Raw genomic sequence first — 20,523 nt, 5'->3', positions numbered from 1 at the left:
TATTTTTAATATCACAGCGTCAAGTAAGATTTAGGGAAAGTTATTAAAGATTACAATGAACAAAATACCCCTTGTGAAGATTAATAAAAAAGGTGGAATAGTTTTGATATTGCAAGTTTGTCCAACTCAATGAATAAGTCCTCAATGTTTTAGTGCCAACGAAAAGGGAACGTGGTAACAACACCACTATAATTTATGTCCGATTTCTCCATGATAATATGAACAAAATGATATTTTTTTTATTTTAAAGTTAATATGTTTTTCAACCTAGTAATAGAAATCACACAAAATATAGGCATACCCATTTAAAAGGATATTCTTACGCATGCCTTTGTAAATGGAAAGTAGATATACCTATAGATTAACTCACGTTTTGGAAGCCTATTTAACTTTACATTTATTTCTATAAGAAAATAGAACATATATTGCATTACCCGGTGAAATATTAGTTTAGTTATTACAATAAACGGTCTACATTACGTTCCATAACACACAATTTCTTAAAGCTAAGACAAGTACAATTAAGTCCACAAGAAAACTAAAATGCCAAGCTTATACAATAATGTTTTATTTACATTTTTTGCCATGATACAAAAGATATATCATAGTTTTCACTAAGGCTTCGTTATTTTCTACTTGATATTTCTTTTTATCTCTCTTAGTTTTTTTGATAACTGAACATCTGCTATACAACTTCAATCCACATTTATTTGCCTTGCTACTTATGGATGTTGCCATCCTTGTTTGATTATTTGTAAATATCCATCAAAAAGTATCTGTGTATTCGAAATATTAGTGAATTTATCCGCATTAAGTACAAAATATACAAATAGATCCATCTAAGTTCATAAATATTCTATATGTATTCATAATCAAATGCATTCGGGCATTTGATTATAACCAGATCTTGGCAGCAGTTATTTTATAGTACGGCTCAGCTGTGACTTCAGGTTTTAAAAAATGTGTTTAATTTGGCTCACTGCCTCTTTTCCTAGGAAACTGGGCCTTGATTGATAATAGCTGCGTGGTAGCAGTTTAAACAACTTACAGGCGACGATGAAATAACTGTGCGGTGCGGCTTTGTGTATTAATAATCTACTAGGCAAGCTACAGCAATGTATCCTCAATTACTTTTTTTTTTTTTTTTTATAAATGAGTTTTTCTTTCTTTATAAAAGCAATAAATGTTAAAAGACTGAAATTAAATGTACATTTTACTAGATATGAACTGATTTTCAAATATTTTTTTTCTTTGGTTTTTTTGATGTAAGTTTTTTTTACCTCATTTCTATATACGATGTGTTAGCTGCGCTACCTAAGGAGATATTATTCTTTTTTTTTAAAGTGAATGGTTAACACAATGACCTCAAATTGTTAGATAATGTGTTAGCAGTCTTGTTACCTTCGTTTAGTAAACATTCACTTCCACTTATTAATTCTAGGTTTATATTAGCAAAAAGATACGATATCAAAAGGCTTGTATTGTTTAAGATGTGAGTTAGGTGGAAAGCTGATCTGCTAGACGTTGATGAGGGAATGGTTCCAGTTTTGGCCCAAACCGAGTCTTAACTATAGACGTTAAACGTTGTACCTGCTGCTATTTCAGATGCGTGACATCAATAGTAAGATAAGGGGAAAAATCTTGGCCCAAAACAGGAGCAACTCATAACCATGATAAGTTGGGACTTCACGACAAGGGTCGTACAATCTAACGGCTGTTTGTCATCAATATCTGGGATTTTAATGCCTTGGGACAATTTTAATGGTCTGGCCCATATGTATTAATCAGGTATAGGCGGTGAGAGGCAGTTTGTTATGTCGCAGTTCTGATTATTTAATAATGTGATACATATGCAGATGTGATCGAACACCGTTTTTCTCATAGTCTACTATTATATCAGGGGGGGGAGGGGACATGGATCTGTAAATTTTACTAGTACCCAAGAAATTCCTTTATCAAATATTTATTGAATGGTTCAAACTAGTGTTTTCTAAAAATTTTCAACCAATAACTTTAACCAACAAAGTAAGTAAGATTATCTATCAAAAATTGGGAATTACATAAATTTCTAGTTGATTGTCTTATCCCTTAATAACCCTGACATTTTACTCACATATGGCTAGGCTAGCACACTGCACCAATTTTGGGGTGGTAGATAGAGATATATATTATCATAAAAGTTATTTCTTTCATCGTATTATAAACTGCTTTCCGCGGATATAGAATGTACAATTATAAGATTAAAACCAGTTTTTTTGAGCCCCGAGGTGCCGAAGGCGCGGGCTAAAAAAACTGGTTTTAATCTTATGATTGTACATTTTTATATTCGTAGAAAGCTGGATATAATACGATGCTAGACATAGTTTTTTCGTATGGATGAGAACCGGTTCCTATCCACCGGATTCGAATGAATACGAGAAAAGAATATTATAATTATCATTATTCAAGGATGATCATGATGTCTGCTGGTCTGTCTGAAGCAACCTCTTTAAAATCAGTTGAATTTGGAATGTCTTCGAAGCATTCTTAAAAGTATTATATGAATGCTTAATCATTAAATTAAAGATTTTTATATAAATTTAACTACGCATTTATCGATTTCCATGAATATTATTATAAAAATTGTAAAAAACAGTTTTTTTAGCCGACGGTTTCTCTGGAGCATATTAAATCTATTATTACTAACAGTCTCAACAAAATTACTTTAAATTGCTATAAATACAGAAGAAAAGAAAGATTGAATAAAAAATGAAGGAAAATAGATATACATAATATGGATTTGACTTAAATGTTTATATATAGCTAACCTATATCATGGCTCTTGAAAAAAGGGACATATTCCGGTACTTTCCCATAACGTGTAGATTCAGCACCGAATCCCTTATCTTTAAATTCATTAGAAAATATAGAGGGGTAGTTGTTATTCCTATTACTAACTCCTGCAGGGGGGGGGGGGGGCTATTCTTGTGGGGCTACCCTACTCACCTAGTAATTTTAATAATGATATTTTGAATCTGAAAAGTCGGTAAAAAAACATTTTATTCAATACTTTTCGTATTAAATAAAAGTAGAACTACCCCAAATATTGCAAAAATAAAACTAGACCTATGCAATTTCATGACCTATCCCTTTAGGCAAATTCAAATAAAGATACACTTACTAACTTTCATAGTTAACTTAACAGTGTCTAAACTTTTCGACCGACAATTCCAATCCGAAGAAGGATTAATTATGGATATTGCCACATCCATTTCACTTTTAAAAATAAGGTAAAATATACAGTAATATGAACATCTATTTTTTCATCAATAGAAGGTCTTATTTTTTTCTGCTAAATTTTCCAGATTTTTTGAAATGATACAATAATTTTTTTGATATAATACAGAACAAGAGAGTTCTTAGGACAATAATATAATATGTTATACATCTCTTTAACTCTATTGTTCAAATAAAAAAAAAACATGGAGTGTGCTTTTAAAATTCCTTTTTTTATTTGCACCTCTGCAAATATTTCTTCACTCAAATAGATGATGTGCTATCGATAGCATTTATTGTCACATTACAAAATATTTCATATTAGAAATATAGACAAAAATAAATTGTAATCCTCAATTAGGGATATTTATTAACTTAACGACTAGTGTCTTATCCCTTTAGATCCCTGAAATATAGTTCTTAAAGACTGGATATAGCATACCTGGATATTTTAACAGGGAAAAATTGTCGTCAATTGACATTGCTCACATGTATCCCATTTAAGGGTTAGTTCGTACATCCAGTAGTAGGGAAGGGGATGGGGTAATGGGGTGGGTGAGGGGAGTGATTGAAATTTTCGTTAGCTACAAATTTCACTTTGTTGTAGTACATTTCAATCTGGTGTAAGATCCAAGTAATAATAAGTCCATTACAAAGTACTTAAAGTCAGACAAAGATAGTTAAATCCAAGACTTAACAAGAACAATTGTGTAGCGCAGTATCATTAAGATAACCAAAAGCTTATAGTTATATAAATACTAGCGGTTTCGCCCATAGAGGCCTCTAAGGGCACTTGAGGAAGGGGGAGTTGAATCCCAAAACGCATTTTTTAATTTACATTTTTTAAAATTCAAAATTGGGGGGGGGTGGTGGTACCCTCCCCCTAAATAGTTATATACCATGACCTATGATAAGATACCCTGTTAAGGAGATTCTTCTGTACAAACAAACAAACAAACAGACAGACATCGTTCTACTTTGTTTTATAGATAACTATCTTATTATATACTAGCGGATACGCCCCTAGAGGCCTCTAGGGGCACTTGAATTTAATAACCCAATTTCTTTTTTTCCCACTCATTTTTAATTTTAGTTAAAAAAAATTTAAATTTCTTTTTTTCGGGGGAGGGGGATTTTTCATTTTTCGGAGGGGTTGGGGGTGTCACACCCCCCAAGAAAATAGTTATAAACCTTCCCGGGACCTACGAGAAGCTACCCTGTTAGGGAGAACCTGTTCGGTTCAGCGGTTAGCGAGATCCTTCGGTACAGACACACATATACACAGATACACAGACACACAGACAAACAAACATCCTGTTACTTTAGTATAAGGATTATGCTAAATTTAGTTGATTATAAAAAATTTAGTCATTTTTTGTTGTTACACCAATGGATATAATAATAATTTATTTAGTTGTATTACTTCTAGGAAAAGAATTAAAAATCTTGTCTACTATCCAATGTTTTTTTATATCGATTTTTTGCTTGGATTAAAAAAATCGGATCATGGAAAGAAAACGAAGTTTCCGGTTTCGTCGTTTTTTCACAGTAGCCTTTCTCCTATTTCTAGCCCCTGCGGGGTATATTTTCTAACCCTGCGGGGCAATCATTAACATTTACGTAACCTAAAATAACCCTTCAAAAGCTACTGTAAAAATACGATGAAACCGGCAACTTCGTTTTCTTTCCATGATCCAAAAAATCTATTTGAAAAACAGTTGTAGTATAGTGGTCAATATTCATATGTCCGTCTTATTTTTTGAGCTTCGCTTTTATGTATGTTGTCATCCTTATTCCATTATATTTCTCCTTGATTCTGGTTAAAAAGAACTAAATTGCTTTGTAACCATAACCGCAAAAACTAATAAGAAATTCACAGAATTCTAAATGTATTTTCATGGAACTTTCCATTCATTACCTACCAACAAGAGAATAATGGATATATGATTTACGTGGATATTATGACAGTCGAAAATTTGTCTTCAATTTTGGGTTGCTAACAAAGATTTCATTTATTGGTCATGGGGGGATCATTACTTTTGCTAACTACAAGTTTCTTTTTATTAGTACATGATAGTCTGGTGTAAGATCCAAGTAATAATAAATCCATTAATAATATAATAAACTTTTAAAGGCGAAGCTTTTCCACGTTCTGTCTTATCGTTAATCTAATCATGTTAGAATTGTTCTATCGAGTTAAGACCTTGTATGATGACTACTGTAACAATTAGATACAATTTAGGAAGACTCTATATGCATTACTATTTTCCATTTGATTTTTTTTGCTAATGCGAAGCTTTTATGTAATTAATAAAAGCGAAGCTTTTTTTAAATTAGGATCTGTACGGTCGTATGTACCTTATAGCTCTTAACGTTCATTTAGTCATGTTAGAATTGTTAGTTCGATTTAAAACTTGGTAATTCCTGTAACAATTGGAATATTACACATTTTTTTTATTAAATTTTTACAAATGAAAAACTTCTGGTTTCTAGTATGAAATAACAGACAGCTTATTTACTAAGTATATTTGCGATAACTTTTATTTAATGAAATCTTCCAATTTTTAACATGTACAAAACGGCCTGCTTAATTGCTTCAAGATCCATGTCAGATCTATATAGGAAATAAATGTCTATAAACGAGCTCAAGTTTTCCAAAGAATATTTCTTTAAAACTCATAGTGCTCCAATAATCCATAATAAACTCTCACTGCCCAGAACGATAAGACCCATTATTTTACTTTATTAAAAATAAATTCCTTTTTTTAATTTCATGTTGCTATTTACCTTATATCAATGTATTTAATTTCTAATCATAAAAAAGAAAATTTAAATTTATAATATAATAAATTTAAGAAAACTTTGTTTTAAAAGAATTCGATTGTGGCGACACTTTGTGTGTTCAAATATTAAACTAAAATTGTAATCATCATCATTAACCCTTTGGTGATGGTAATGTAAAGAAAAAAATATAATTTTAAAAAATCTTTTAAAAATCATTTAAATTATTAAATATTTACTTTCTTTTAGATAGTAATGCCGGGTGAGGAAAATAGATTTATTGAGAAATAGATATGCATATAGAAAACTAGCCAATAGGGAGATAATTATATCGAGCCAACTCTAGTAAAAATATATAGGAAATAATTAATGTATTCTTCTCAATTCAGAAGTATGGATGAAGATAATCAAATTATTTTTAGTGTCTCGAAAAAATACTTATTGTATGTTTCTTAATGCCCATATACACATTACATAAGTCTTATTTGGAAAATTATAACATTAAAACATTTAACCACTCTTTTTATTGGAATGAATATGAAATGAATAATGCTATATTATGAACTAATGTATATATAAATAGCAGAATATCGACATCATGTCAGCCCTGACCATCATATTGAATTATCCTATTGTCAATTAAACTATTTAAACTCTGATTAACAGTGAGGGATGGGACTTTGCACTGAAAAATAATTATTGTATCCAAAGTTTTATAATCAAGCATATCTCTTTCGCTGGTAATTAAAAACTGATTGTTTTGTTCAAACTAGTGGTATCCAAACTTTCAACTAATTTTGTTTCTCCTCTTTTAGGATGTACATCTTTTTATCATCCATTGTATTATCCCTGAAGATCGCTGATGCATACAAATTTAACTGTAAACGAATATTAAAATGACTCTGTATTGCAATTTGGTTTTATTTTAAATTTTGTTTTTACCAAATGAACCAAAAACAGTTTTTTTATGTTCAATTCTTTACTATTGACATTTAGAGTTCTCTTAACCAATATGAACATCAAAAGTGACTATAATAAGGATACCTTGAAAAGCCGCTTCCAGTGGAAGTGGCAGCGAAGTGGAGGGTAGGCAACCAAAAAATATGCCTAACAAAATAGCATGTCTGAACATGGTTTCAGAGCTATAGTCCCATGAAAACATTATTTCACAAAATATTGTAACACATTCACTAAAAACAAGTTTTATTATATTTTCAATTCAATATTTTAAAAATCACATTTTTTTATTTAACTATGATATGTTCACTGTAAAAACATTATTTTCTTTCATTCTTGATATGAATTAATATTTCTTATTGTTTAATAAATGATATGATTAATAATTAATACGATTGGTCGGTTTTCTAGGATATGTAGGATATATGTTCTTTTACTCTCGTGTCTCTACCACAACTGAAGAATAGTGTGTATATGTATATATATTATATATATATCTACAGTAATATTCTTAAAACACGAAACCGTTCCTTCCAATATTTCTGGTACAATTTAATCCTCCTAAAGTCCTATATTCTAAGAAAATAACAGTATGTTATCAGGCTTCAATAAGCAGTAAACCTACAGTGATTCATATTTAGGATTGTTTTAGGACCCGCAGTTTGAGTGGCCTCGGAGGCCTTTTAAGCTTACCCTTTTACACCTCTATAACTCTCTTATTCTTTCTCTTTACATTAATATTATTTCTCTAATGCTCCCTCTGTCTCTCTCTCTCTCTTTAAAAAGTCGGTACAAAATAGGGATCATGTCCAAAATACGAGCAAACAGTAATCACACAATAAGAACAAACAGGTCAATAAATAATCCAATTTTTGATAATTGATTACTTTATGATATTAAAATATTTAGTCTTCTATATTTCAGATAATTTCTGAACTTAAAGATTTTAAGTTCCCAGCAGTTTCTTATTTTTTTATATTATTGGCTAAGCAAGGATTTAAGAGAGTCCCATAAGAATATTTCTACATGAATAGATCCCCTTAGGGTTAAACCTCCATGACAGATTCTAGAAACAAGAACTAAAAATCTTCTTTCGTATTTCATACCTGATCCTAAAAATGGTTTATCCCTTTTTACACTATCGTAAGCAGTAGCAACGGGTATGGAGAAAATTAAAATATGGAGTGGGGGGGGGGGCATTCAACATATTGTAAACTAAAAACCTTCCTTTGGTACATCTTTCCTCCCCCCCCCCCATACCCCGGTATATTTGAATCTATGTATGTATATACGATTGTTAAGATGTCCCCCTAGAAAAAAGTTGCAGAAATGGTTATGATTCATTAATAGTTGCCTCTTGCCAGGGATCTCAGGGGATAAGACAATGGACGACAATGGTTTATTGGTATTTAGGATCGGTCCGTCCATGGCGTAAAAAACGTACAACCGGTTTCCAACTTTACATGATGATGCCTTTACCAGTTAGGTACAACTTAGAAAAATCTACAACTCAAAAAGGCACCCTGCAATCAGGAAAGCATCTCGTAAATAGGATTTTGAAATAATATTCAATTATCATATGAAAAGTGCCATTACTTTATTTATGCCAATGTTCGTTTGTCTGTTTATTTGCTGAGCTTTGGTTTTTATGGATGTTGTTATCCTTGTTACTGAATACTAATCTATCATCTTTGTCTAGCAATGGATTTATTATTACTTGGATGTTACACTAAAAAAGCGAAATTAGCCTTCCATCCCCTCCCCTCCTACTGGATACAGAAAGAGACAAATAAATGAGTTCCATATATTCACTGTCATAATATCCACGTATATTCCATATCCATTTGTCTGGCTTTCTCTTTATATTTCTCTTCCTCTCACTCTTGACGATTTTTTTTTGCAAAACTTGTTATTCAATGATTCATATGTTTATTTAAGGAATATTAGCAGTTGCGCCCATATCATTCAGCGACTCTGTATTTGAATGGTGGGAGGAGTGAAAAAACGAACTTACACAACATAAAGAACTCAATTAATTAATTGAAAAGATTTTTAAGACAAAACGAAAACCTTAAATATCTTTTTTATAGGGTTATGACAGCGTATCTTATACATATACTAGAGGCGGCGTTCTAAAATTATCTCGCTATTGGCTAGATTGAATCTTAATCTTTTTCTTCCATTGGCCTATCTCTGAACATTAATCTTTTTCTTCCATTGTCCAATCACTGAATATCAACCCAACTACAAAAAAGATACTACGACTTTAGTTTCGTTTTTTCATCATTTTTTAGAGATTATATGTCCCTCTCTCTCACTTCCCATTCCTTCCATCTTTTTTAAATTTCATTATTTTTATTTAAAACCGTATTTATAATTTTGTCTTTCTTCTTTCAAATTATCGTCCTGAAAGGGTTAAAATATTTAGTTAAATGTTAAATTTTAGTTTAATATCGGAACACATTACAGACGCAGCACTAGTATCAAATTATTTTAAAACTAAGTTTTCTTTGATTTACTATTTTATAAATTTAAATTTTCTATTTTATGAATAGAAATTTAATACTTTAGTATAATTCAAATAGCAACATGAAATTTAAAAAAAGAATTTATTCTATATAGAGTTAAATAATGGGTCTTATAGTTCTGGTCAATGAGAGTTTAATATGGATTTTTGGAGCACTATGAGTATTAAACACTCTACTATTGGAAGACTCGAGCTCATATATAGACGTTTATTTCCTATATAGATCTGTCATGGATCTTGATGCAATAAAGCAAGCTGTTTTATAAAAAATCTGTCGAAAATAATTCATAAGGTAAAAAACAGAAAAAGTAATCGCTCATATAGGTATAGAATAATTCTTATAGAAAGAAACTTTGTTCTCTACAATACGTATTTTTTGTTGTATCTTCCATAATTTAGAAAAAAACTTTCATATATCTTATTTTCATTAGAACTATTGTAAACTTTTTATAACTGTCCTTATTTGGCCTGTTTAATTAAAAATGAATGTGGTTTTACTGTATCCTATATTTAAGCAATTTGGCAACATATGTATATTATTAAGACCATATACTAGCTTGGTATACAGCGCTACGTATGGACAAAACAATCCTTGTTATCAAATTGTTTTGTAATTGTTGGAATGTAATTATTTACACAAGAGAAAGAAAAGAATGCGGGTTGCCAGAGTACTCAAACTTTTTATTATTTTACTTTTCAGATTTTTAGCAGATAAGCAACGAAGCTACCCTAATTTTGTTTGTGTCTGTCTTTAATGAAAAGGATTACTTAGATTTTTTATTAAAAGGACCTGAATTAAAATAAATTTTTATAGAGTTTGAAATAAAAATGTTTATATTATATCATAAAACGCAATATAATTCTTATTTTTGTTTTTTTGCTTCATTACTAACTTTTCTTCGATACCGTTTAATAGCTACTGGATTAGAATTTTTTCACTTTATTATTAGTGCAAAGCTGTCCATAACACGATGCAATAAATACCTAATCCACTGTATTTGCATGGTAAGAAGGGTTTTTGTTAAATGTGATTTTAAAGTCAAACTGCTAGTAATTAAGATTAGTAGTAAGACTCTAGAAAGGACAAAACCAAACGGAATGTTTAGCTTATAACTTTTATTAGAAAGAAGCTAAGAAGCTGAATATTTCTTAAGGTGTATCCTATTTAATTAAGGGTTGTTCTAAATTTAAAAAAAAAAATATCAAAGTATATAAAACAATTTAATTATATTAATCTAAATTAAAAGTCTAGAAATTTTGTCAAAATATCTTAAACACCCTGTATAGTTTTTATTCATACATTGTACATACAGATTTTTCTAAACACCCTGTATAGTTTTTATTCACACTTTGTACATACAGATTTTTTTCTAAACACCCTGCATAATTCTCTTTTATACTTTGTACATCTAGGAACTTTGTCAAAGTCATCAAACTTTAAATCTAAAAGATTAAAGGGATAGTTGTCTAAACAACAAAAAAAGATCAACGGCCTTTGTCCTTAACATAATTTTTTAACACTCAGACCCCCTTCTTTTTTCAAAATTAAAAATCGGGGAGGCAATCAGTGGATAGTAAAAAAAGGGAACAAGATAATGAATTCTCACACCACATTTTCATGTTTTTTATATAGCTTGATACCCAATTTCTGTTATTCCTGTAATTTTTATGGTTGGTATCTCTATCCACGTTCATTTTAAAATTCCGTACAAAATTGTATTTCCTGGTTGCTGTTCTATCTTACTTATATTTTACACAAAGGGAGTCAGGATTAATGTAGAGATATAAACAGGTATTATAAAGATCAGTGATCATTGAACTGTGAATTACATCTATAAAAAATTTCGTTGGCTTACTAACTTTGGGAACTTTTATGGTACAAACTAACAGTGTCAAAACTTTTCGGCCAATAATTTTTATTGAAACACATTAAAATGGACGTGACTTTTCTTTTGACAATTTCTTTTCATGTTTCAAGGGGGGGGGGGGGAGTTAATTTACATTTTTATTCAATATTTTTTTTCTGAGGCGTTTTCCTCCCCCAAAATAGTTATAAACCCAGGAACTATAAAAAGCTTTACTGAAAAGGAGAACCATAATGGCCCGGTGGTTAACTTAATTCTTCGGTAAACACAGGTTGACATAATCATAAACATCCTGAAACTTTTATATATACAATCCTAATAGAACATTTCTTTATTTATTAATCAATTAAGGTATGAAGGTACATTTATAACATAAATTAATCAATAAAAAAGAACAAGTTTTTTTACTTATGTTTTCTTTTTTGTTATTATTTTTATTTATTTCTTTTTGTAATCAGAGAAAAAGGGATAATAATATTACATTTGTTGGCTCAAAAACATTGGGTACACTTGTTGAATCTTTATTAGTTAATTTAGAATTAGTAGTGTTCAAAATTTTCAACCAATAAATATAATCTACAAAGGGTGTAATTTTGATTAACATGATTGGGTATGTAAAGTAATTTATCTTCTATTGTCTTATCTCTTAAGATTTCTGATGAACACACAATTGTTTTCTTTGTTATTACTTCGTTTGCTGCATATGGTCGTCATTTAACTTGCTTTAGATAAAAATTAATATATCCTTCCTTCCCCCTATCCACAGCGCTCAATAATATGTGAGTACAACTATTGAATATCAATAGCAGAATACATAAAAATAAGAAAAATTACTCCGTAATAAGATATAAAAATATATTTTAGCTTAGTGTTAATAAATATTGTTTAGCTTCATAAAGCTACCTGTATTTAATATCAAGACTCAGCTACACGGCTGTCAAATTATTTGGATTCAATTGAAGAAACATGGCTTATTTTTCTTTAAAGGTTCCCCTAATCAAATATAAAACTGACTTTTGAGCTTAACTAATTGCTTGACTAATACATAGTCCATTTTCAAACCTAAACAAATCAAATCAAACTTTTTTATTGTAAATATTTTAGGCATATAAGTTATATTTGAGTTTATACTACAATTAGAGTTGTTCATAAGACAACTTTAAAGATCTTAAATAACTGTCAAAAAACACGTTTTAACAAACCTCTTAAGTAATTCAAACTTATGTGTGCCATCAAAAAACAACAAAAAGCAAACTTCTCAAGTTGAAAAAAGAGTTGTCTGAAAAGTTGAACCTAATATAATGTACACGGTCACACAAACTTTGTTTTCATATGTGTACAGTTTGTACTTTCACAATATTTTTTTGTAGTACAACAGAGCAAATTATGTTTAATATAGCTTGTATCAAAAAATAAATCTCATGGTTTTTATTATTAAATGGTATTTTATAAAAATTTACATTACCGACATGTTAGATTACATCACAAAATTTACCACAAGATACTTATATCTATTGCAGGTTAGTCCAATTCCGTACAAATATTGAAACTAAATATTGTTGATAAGATAAATAGTACATAGTTACACATAAGTGCCTGCAGGATAGTCTAGGTACAGGTACAACTATTATAGAACTATATACAAATATTGAAACTAATATTGTTGATTTGAGAAATAGTACACAGTTACACATAAGTGCCTGCAGGATAGTCTAGGTACAGGTACAACTATTATAGAACTATATACAAATATTGAAACTAATATTGTTGATTTAACAAATAGTACATAGTTACACACAAGTGCCTGCAGGATAGTCCTAGGTACAGTTACATCTATTATAGAATTCTGTACAAATATTAAAACTAAATATTGTTGATTTGAAAAATAGTACACAGTTACACATAAGTGCCTGCAGGATAGTCCTAGGTACAGGTACAGCTATTATAAAATTCTGTACAAATATTAAACTAAATATTGTTGATTTGAAAAATAGTACACAGTTACACATAAGTGCCTGCAGGATAGTCCTAGGTACAAGTACATCTATTATAAAATTCTGTACAAATATTAAAACTAAATATTGTTGATTTGAAAAATAGTACACAGTTACACATAAGTGCCTGCAGGATTGTCCAAGGTACAGGTACAACTATTATAGAACTCTGTACCAATATTGAAACTAAATATTGTTGATATGAGAAATAGTACACAGTTACACATAAGTGCCTGCAGGATGGTCCAAGTATTATTAAAAAGAAAGTAATAAAAATGGGTATAATTTTTTTTCTCAGACAGCTGACATAAGCAGTCATTTTTGAAGCAGCAAATTATCAGTTTTAAAAAACTGATTAATATGATACAGGAGCAAGCTATAGGCTATTCAACATGATAAGCCTGGTATGAAGTCCAGCTCTTCTGCTGAAAACTAAAAACTTATCATCTTGGCCTGAAGATACCCTATGAGGACGGGTTACACCACAATATTTTATTTTGGTGCATCTCTGAAACAAATCTGCTTAATTCCTGTTCATGTTTATATGGTCACACGCCCTTTAGACAACCAACCCTATAATTACACGACCTTTTCAGGAAGTCCTATTTGTACATGGTCACGAGTTGCACTCCCCCTAACTATTTATGTCTCACCCCTGACATAGCTGCAGTATGAACCACTTTTAACGTCTATGGTTATGACACGGTGGTAAATTGGTAAAGAAAGCATTAAATATTTAAGAATGTTACTCATTTATATATGTTTGTTATCATGGTTTTTAATTAACATATATTTATATATATAAATTCAAGAAAAATAATTATTTAAAATTTTTATGCATACATTTTTGTAACATGATCTTTTTTCTAGGTCAAACTGAGCAAATCTGTATATATTGACGACCCTTCTTATTTTTTTTCTTTATGTGAATGTAATTTTACTACATAAGAGTTATAAGTTATCAGATATATATTCAAGTTTTGAAATTACTCGGCATATGTAAATGACAGGTAAAATAAATAAAAGTAACGATTTTTCAATTTTTTTTTTAATTTTAATTGTCAAAAATAAGTATTTAATGTAACCTGAAAATTCAAATTTCCTGAATAAAAGCAATTTATCTTGTAATTTGTTTAGTCTAAAATGTAAATTTAAAAATTGCAGCAAATTTTAGCATAATGGTGGTTGCTGTCTGGCCATTTTTTATGTTATAACATATACAGTAGACCATAATTGGAAATAATATCTGTTTAAGGCAGGGATCTGCAGGGATAGGACAATTTAAATCCTTATAATGATAAACAAGATTACCCTTTCTTTAGATTATGATAATTGGTTGATAAGTTTGGACACTATCAAGGCTTCCATATAATTAGTATTACTTAAAGTTTATATCCAGCAGAATGATAATTTAACATGGTAATTTACAGTCATATCTCCTTTCCTTCGTGAGTTTTTAGATAGTGAGAGGCAAAGAAAATGTCAGAACCAATGTAGCCAGAGCGTATATAGTTATGGGTTTCGTACATTTGAGGGCTAAGAGACTCCCTCATACTTTTACTATTGTCATCCTGAACTGGACTTGGTTTTAGATAAGTGTCTGTGTTAACGTCTCTAACATGAAACTGTGTGCCTTAGACTCAAACACGACACCGCCTGTCAATAAGAACACTATAATCATGTATATCAATTGAGTTTTAGGCCTGTGTATTACATTAATCCTTAAATTTTAAATCTTTAGCTTACCAAAGTTAAAGCTGAATACAATGACGGCTAAATCAATATACAACCCTTTCAATATTTGTTAGTTGTTTTTCTAAGATATGTGTGTTTTTGCACTTCTCCGATCATTAGTGTAAAGATTTGGATTAAGGAGATCAAGGTAGAGGAAGGAGGAGTATTAGGTGTTTGTACAAAATGTAAAATTAGATAACAATGATTATATAGTTTCATCTTGCCAAATAATATAAACCAATTTTGATAGTTTATGGTGACTATTTTTCCATACAGTGCCTTGTTGACCACATAACCTCATCCCCTCATTGTTTATTCAATAAATTGAAAATAAGGGTTAGTGTTGGTAGGTTTTTTTTTATTACTTTTGGTCAGTTTAGGTTGGGTTATTCATATGGGTACTGGGATTCCCCTAAGGAGTAGTGTATAGTCCACTTAGTTGGAAGATTCCCCGCAAGGTTTAGTCATAGGAGGGAAATACCCCCCCCCCCCCACACATATTTTATTAGATATATAAGACACAATGTAAGAACACCTATTATGGTAATTTTGGGATTACCCAAAGAGCCGTGGGGCTTTTAACCGCCAACATTAACTTTTTAAACAATAGACGCAGAGAGTATAGAGCATTAAAGAAAAGAGCAACTGAACAATTTTGCTTTTAGTTTGTATTGATTTTTTCTTTGGTTTCCAAAATAGCGGGGGGTCATATAAACAATAAATTGATATTCATTCCCAATTCCCAGTCTACATATTGAAATTATTTGTAGGAAAGTGCGGACTGTGCTAGTTTGTACATTATTACAAACCAATCAAGATTAATTGAAAATACTCAACGTTTTTAATTCAAAAATACGAGAACCAGTTTGTTTTACAGTCAAAAACTTATGATAAAACTAATGTTTATGAGTAGAAGCTGTTGTAACAAACTTGAGTCTTAAACCAGGAAAACAAAATACAGTGTGTTTTTTTTATGAGAACTTTTTTGAAAGCAATTTTACCCCACTTATAGTTATCAGAATTTAATGATTAATGGCTTATTTTCTTCGTTTTTTATAACCATTTATAGAACATCAAAAAAATATTTCAATTTTCATTTAAAAAGTACAGTAAAATCAAAAATTCAAAACTTAGGTGTCAACATCTAAAAAAGGTTTTAGTGCATTTTTCTTAAGCTCAAATTTTCTATCCTTTGCAAGAAAAAAATTTGATTTTCAGCAGTCCACTTTGGGGGGCCAGGACTCCCTCCCTGGTTGAGATATGACCTTCAATCTTTGATATGTTCTAGTTCATGTCCCCAAAAGTAATTGTATCAATTTAGTATGTATCTCAACTTTAAAGCGTTTTGCAGCCATTCTTGCAAAGGGTAGAAGATTTGAGCATGAGAAAAATGCGCTAAAACCATTTTTAGATGTTGACACCTAGGTTTTGAATTTTTGATTTTACTGTACTTTTTTTTATAAAAACTGAAATATTTTTTTGATGTTCTATAAATGGTTATATAAAACGAAGAAAATAAGCCATTAATCATTAAATTCTGATAACTATAAGTGGGGTAAAATTGCCTTCAAAAAAGTTCTCATAAAAAAAACACACTGTATTTTGAAACATAATATAATTCACACCGAAAAGTTCTTTTTTATGGGGGAGTGGGAAAGGATATTACCACCCCCAAACTTTTGAAACTCCTCTTTCTCTATTCTAAACACTGGCTTGTGGCTGGCCATACAGCCCATTAACAAGGGATTTACACAAAGACATGACATTACTAAAAATATACATATTTAAATTTCAAATTTACCCTGCAAATTAAAAACAAGGATGACAGAATTTATATCACGGCGAGGCTTTATCTTACAAATATTCAGTGTATTCATCCAAAGAAATAGACAATGGACGTTAAATCAGTATACTTTTCAAATTAATCAATCAGAGATCTATCTTTAAGAACTACTATTGTTGGCAAATTTTAATTCAATTATTTTGGTTTTAATAATAAGTCTTATAACAATAGGACAATTTTGTAAATTCTATAATCACATAGGTAAAAACTGGAAAACCAGGGAAAAAATCATTTATTAGGAAAAATTTATGATTGAATTTAAGATAATTGATATCATGGAAATGATTAGTTGAGTTTAAAAGCCAAGAAAATGAAAATCTAATTATCCTATGTCACATTTCAAATTAAAATAGAGCAGGATCAGCCAAGAATGTGAGAGATGGTAGCTGGAAATATATATTATATTTTAATTTCTTTAAGTATCCAAACTATTACGTAATTCACTGACTCACAAGGTTGTGCTTCTCGGGGAATATACCTATTTAATCTGTAGCGGTTTTAGTCCAAAACTTTAAAAAAAATTTAATTATTAAATTTACATTAAGCTTTAATAGGAACTTTTAATAAGTGATTAACTTGACATTAATTCATGGAAAAGTCATAATATTCCTTTAATTCTATAAATTGAACACAGGATATAGTAATCTCAATTCCAAGAGAACACTAAGATTTGAAACAGGTTGTTTACACAAGAAAATCATATTATTCGTCTTTTTCCTTTTTTTTGTTATTTTATGTAAAATTTTTGTAATATTATTAAAACTAGATAAAATACCATACTACATAAAGTTGTAAGGTTTTTCTTTTCTTTTAAGATCTCGCAACCACTAATCAACTGATTAAGTACTTAAGAAAACATTGTTTCTTAGATAGTTCTAAGCTATTTTATATGTAAATGGTTTTAAGCTATTTGTGACCCTTCTTCTGTTCAGTTGTAAAAAACATCAAACATATAAAATTACATAATAAAATAATTTATTGTTTTTCTAATTAGTTAATAAATTATTAATAAAATAAACAATTAGAATTATATAATCACACTGTATTGAATTGATAAAATATAATTAAGTCATTATTTGAATATACATTATACATTTAAAGTGATAATAACACCCTGTATTAAATTAATATCATAAGATTGAAATTGGAGATTATATTACATTGCATTCATATATTGGATGTATACTGCAAAGGTTAATTCTTGTCTATCAGTTTTGTCACATATCTAATATTAGCGGCAGCGCTTCTAGCATCTAGGGGAGATGGTGTAGAAAAATAGCCTAAAACCATTTAAAGACATACATATATACAAAAATAGCTTCCCTTGAAGTTTAGCAAGAACATAACTAAACTCAACAGAAAACCTACCCTTTGTTTTTACGACCTTTGTCTGGAAGTCCTAACTGTCATAGTTGTGTCTGTATAGTGGCCTTGGCATTCCCCCTGATCTTATTGTTTATAGCACTCTGCTTGTCATAGTAGCAGTTGATACCATTTTTCTCGTATTCATTTGAATCCGGTGGATAGGAACCGGTTCTCATGAATACGAAAAAACTATGTCTAGCATCGTATTATATCCAGTTTTCTACGAATATAGAAATGTACAATCATAAGATTAAAACTAGTTTTTTTTAGCCCCGTGGTGCCATAGGTGTACATTCTATATCCGCGGAAAGCCGTTTATAATACGATACGAGAAATAACTATTATTACTTACCCTATTAAAATGGATATAGGGTATTAATGAATATCGACAGGAGAAAATATTTGGGATATTTAGCGCGCTCATATGGACCTCATTCATTGGTCAGTTTGTTCATTCGATTCCTATTAATGTCATTTATTTTAATATTGATTCTTTATCTCTCAAAAGTTATTGTCAACTCGCCCTTTAATTGATGCTTTCATTTACATACATTTGTTATTGTTGGACTATGCTGTACTTGTTTTCATTATCTAACCAAGGTTATATGAAATAGAAAATTATCAAATTTTTAAAGCAATTACTAAATTAATTTTACAGAGGTCAATTGCTTTAAAGGTAAAGAACACGAAAGATATTTACTCGTGTGCCAATATTTGTTTTATTTATTAAAATAGGTTATGGCTATTAATTATAATTCCTCATATATTCACAGCAACATTATGACCACTATAATGGACAATCCATAAATTTTTTATAAAGGTCTCCAAGTATAAGAAATCGTGTTTTTAAAATTTTTATTTCTATGCAATATTTTTCTACCATGTAATTCCAAGGAGGAAGGAGACATTGGATTATAAATTACATTAGTAACCAAAATTTCTTATTCGTTCGATTTAAAACTTTGGGTACTTCATTAAATTTTGAATGTTGCCCAAACTTATAATTTTAAATAAAATCATTATGATTTCAGTTCATCTTTGGAATTCTTTTTCCAGTATGGCTTAGAAACCGATCAATATCCGCTAAATTAGAACCTATTCTCAGCCATAATGAAAAATCATTTATAGCGATAAATAACTTTTCTAATAAGATTAATTTTTTTAGTAGAAAAAAAGTTGCTGCGACTGATAATAAAATGTTATTACCTCAATGTTTTTAATTTATGTTTTGTTAAGTTTGAAATGAACAAAGTGGATATTGTTTTCCAATAAGTGGTGAAAAATCAATTTCGTATAAACTCCTTTGAATCATAGGCATCTAGAGGCACTTGAGGTGGTTCGGCGGTTAGCGAGATCCTACGGTACAGACAGAATTTTGTTTCTTTATAGAAGACTTGCTAAAATCATTTCTCCAAAGAAAACTAAAACAAGTATGACAACATTCATAAAAGCAAAGCTTAACTAATCAGAATAACAGACAAATGAGCATTAACTAATAAGAGAAATTGATAATCAACATGGTTTTTAAGTTTGAACATAAATTCGACAAATTCTATCAACAAAAAAAAACAGGACGATTTATATTGACATACACATGCAAGACTTGTTATAGATATGCTTGGTCTGTACCACAATGGCCCTAGGAATCCATGTTGCAAAATCAAGTAAATAGGAATAGAATTATACAATATTTCTAAAAAGCCAAGATAATTTATCCGTTACGGATGGATGAAACTATAATAAAACTCATTGCAGTTTTAAATTCTTTGGGGGAAGCTACGGCACTCCAAAATATGTTTGTTGTATACCCTACTATATACTTATATGGTTAAACAATTTTCATATTAATGCTTTTACTGTTTGTATACTGTACTTTTAAGTGTAGCTAATGATAAATAACATATTAGAAGTATTATGCTGACGATTATTTAATTTGAACTGCTAAGTTGTGGCTAAGCAGCGGGAAAACTTTTAGTGTTCAGCCGCCGGTAACAGCTATTTTGGCCAAACACTTTACAAAATATTTGTAAAATGTATTTTTTATTGCAAAGAAAACAGTCAACATATTAAGTTTAAAAAAAAATTATTTTACCTTATTTATTGCGCTGTACACCTTTTAAGATGTACAAATGTAAATGAGTTATTTAAGCAAACAAAATTTAGCATAAATGGATATTTAAATCCTAAGGTATTAAATGATCG

The 20,523-nt window shown here is 29.9% G+C and overlaps 1 protein-coding gene across 1 annotated transcript in view; it reads right to left on the bottom strand.

The window, feature by feature from the left end:
• Positions 1-7,452, bottom strand: part of LOC145319207 (pikachurin-like) — a 124,225-nt gene extending 116,773 nt beyond the window's left edge. The window contains exon 1 of the mRNA XM_080161178.1: positions 7,081-7,452. Within this exon, the coding sequence (XP_080017304.1) occupies positions 7,081-7,198 (118 nt within the window). The 5' untranslated portion in view covers positions 7,199-7,452. The remainder of the gene's footprint in view (positions 1-7,080) is intronic.
• Between the last annotated feature and the right edge of the window lie 13,071 nt (positions 7,453-20,523).

Source organism: Acartia tonsa, chromosome 1 (assembly GCF_053477335.1).
Source record: "Acartia tonsa isolate MP-2025a chromosome 1, ASM5347733v1, whole genome shotgun sequence".
Classification (NCBI taxonomy): domain Eukaryota; kingdom Metazoa; phylum Arthropoda; class Copepoda; order Calanoida; family Acartiidae; genus Acartia; species Acartia tonsa.
This window is presented reverse-complemented; position numbering and strand designations above follow the sequence as displayed.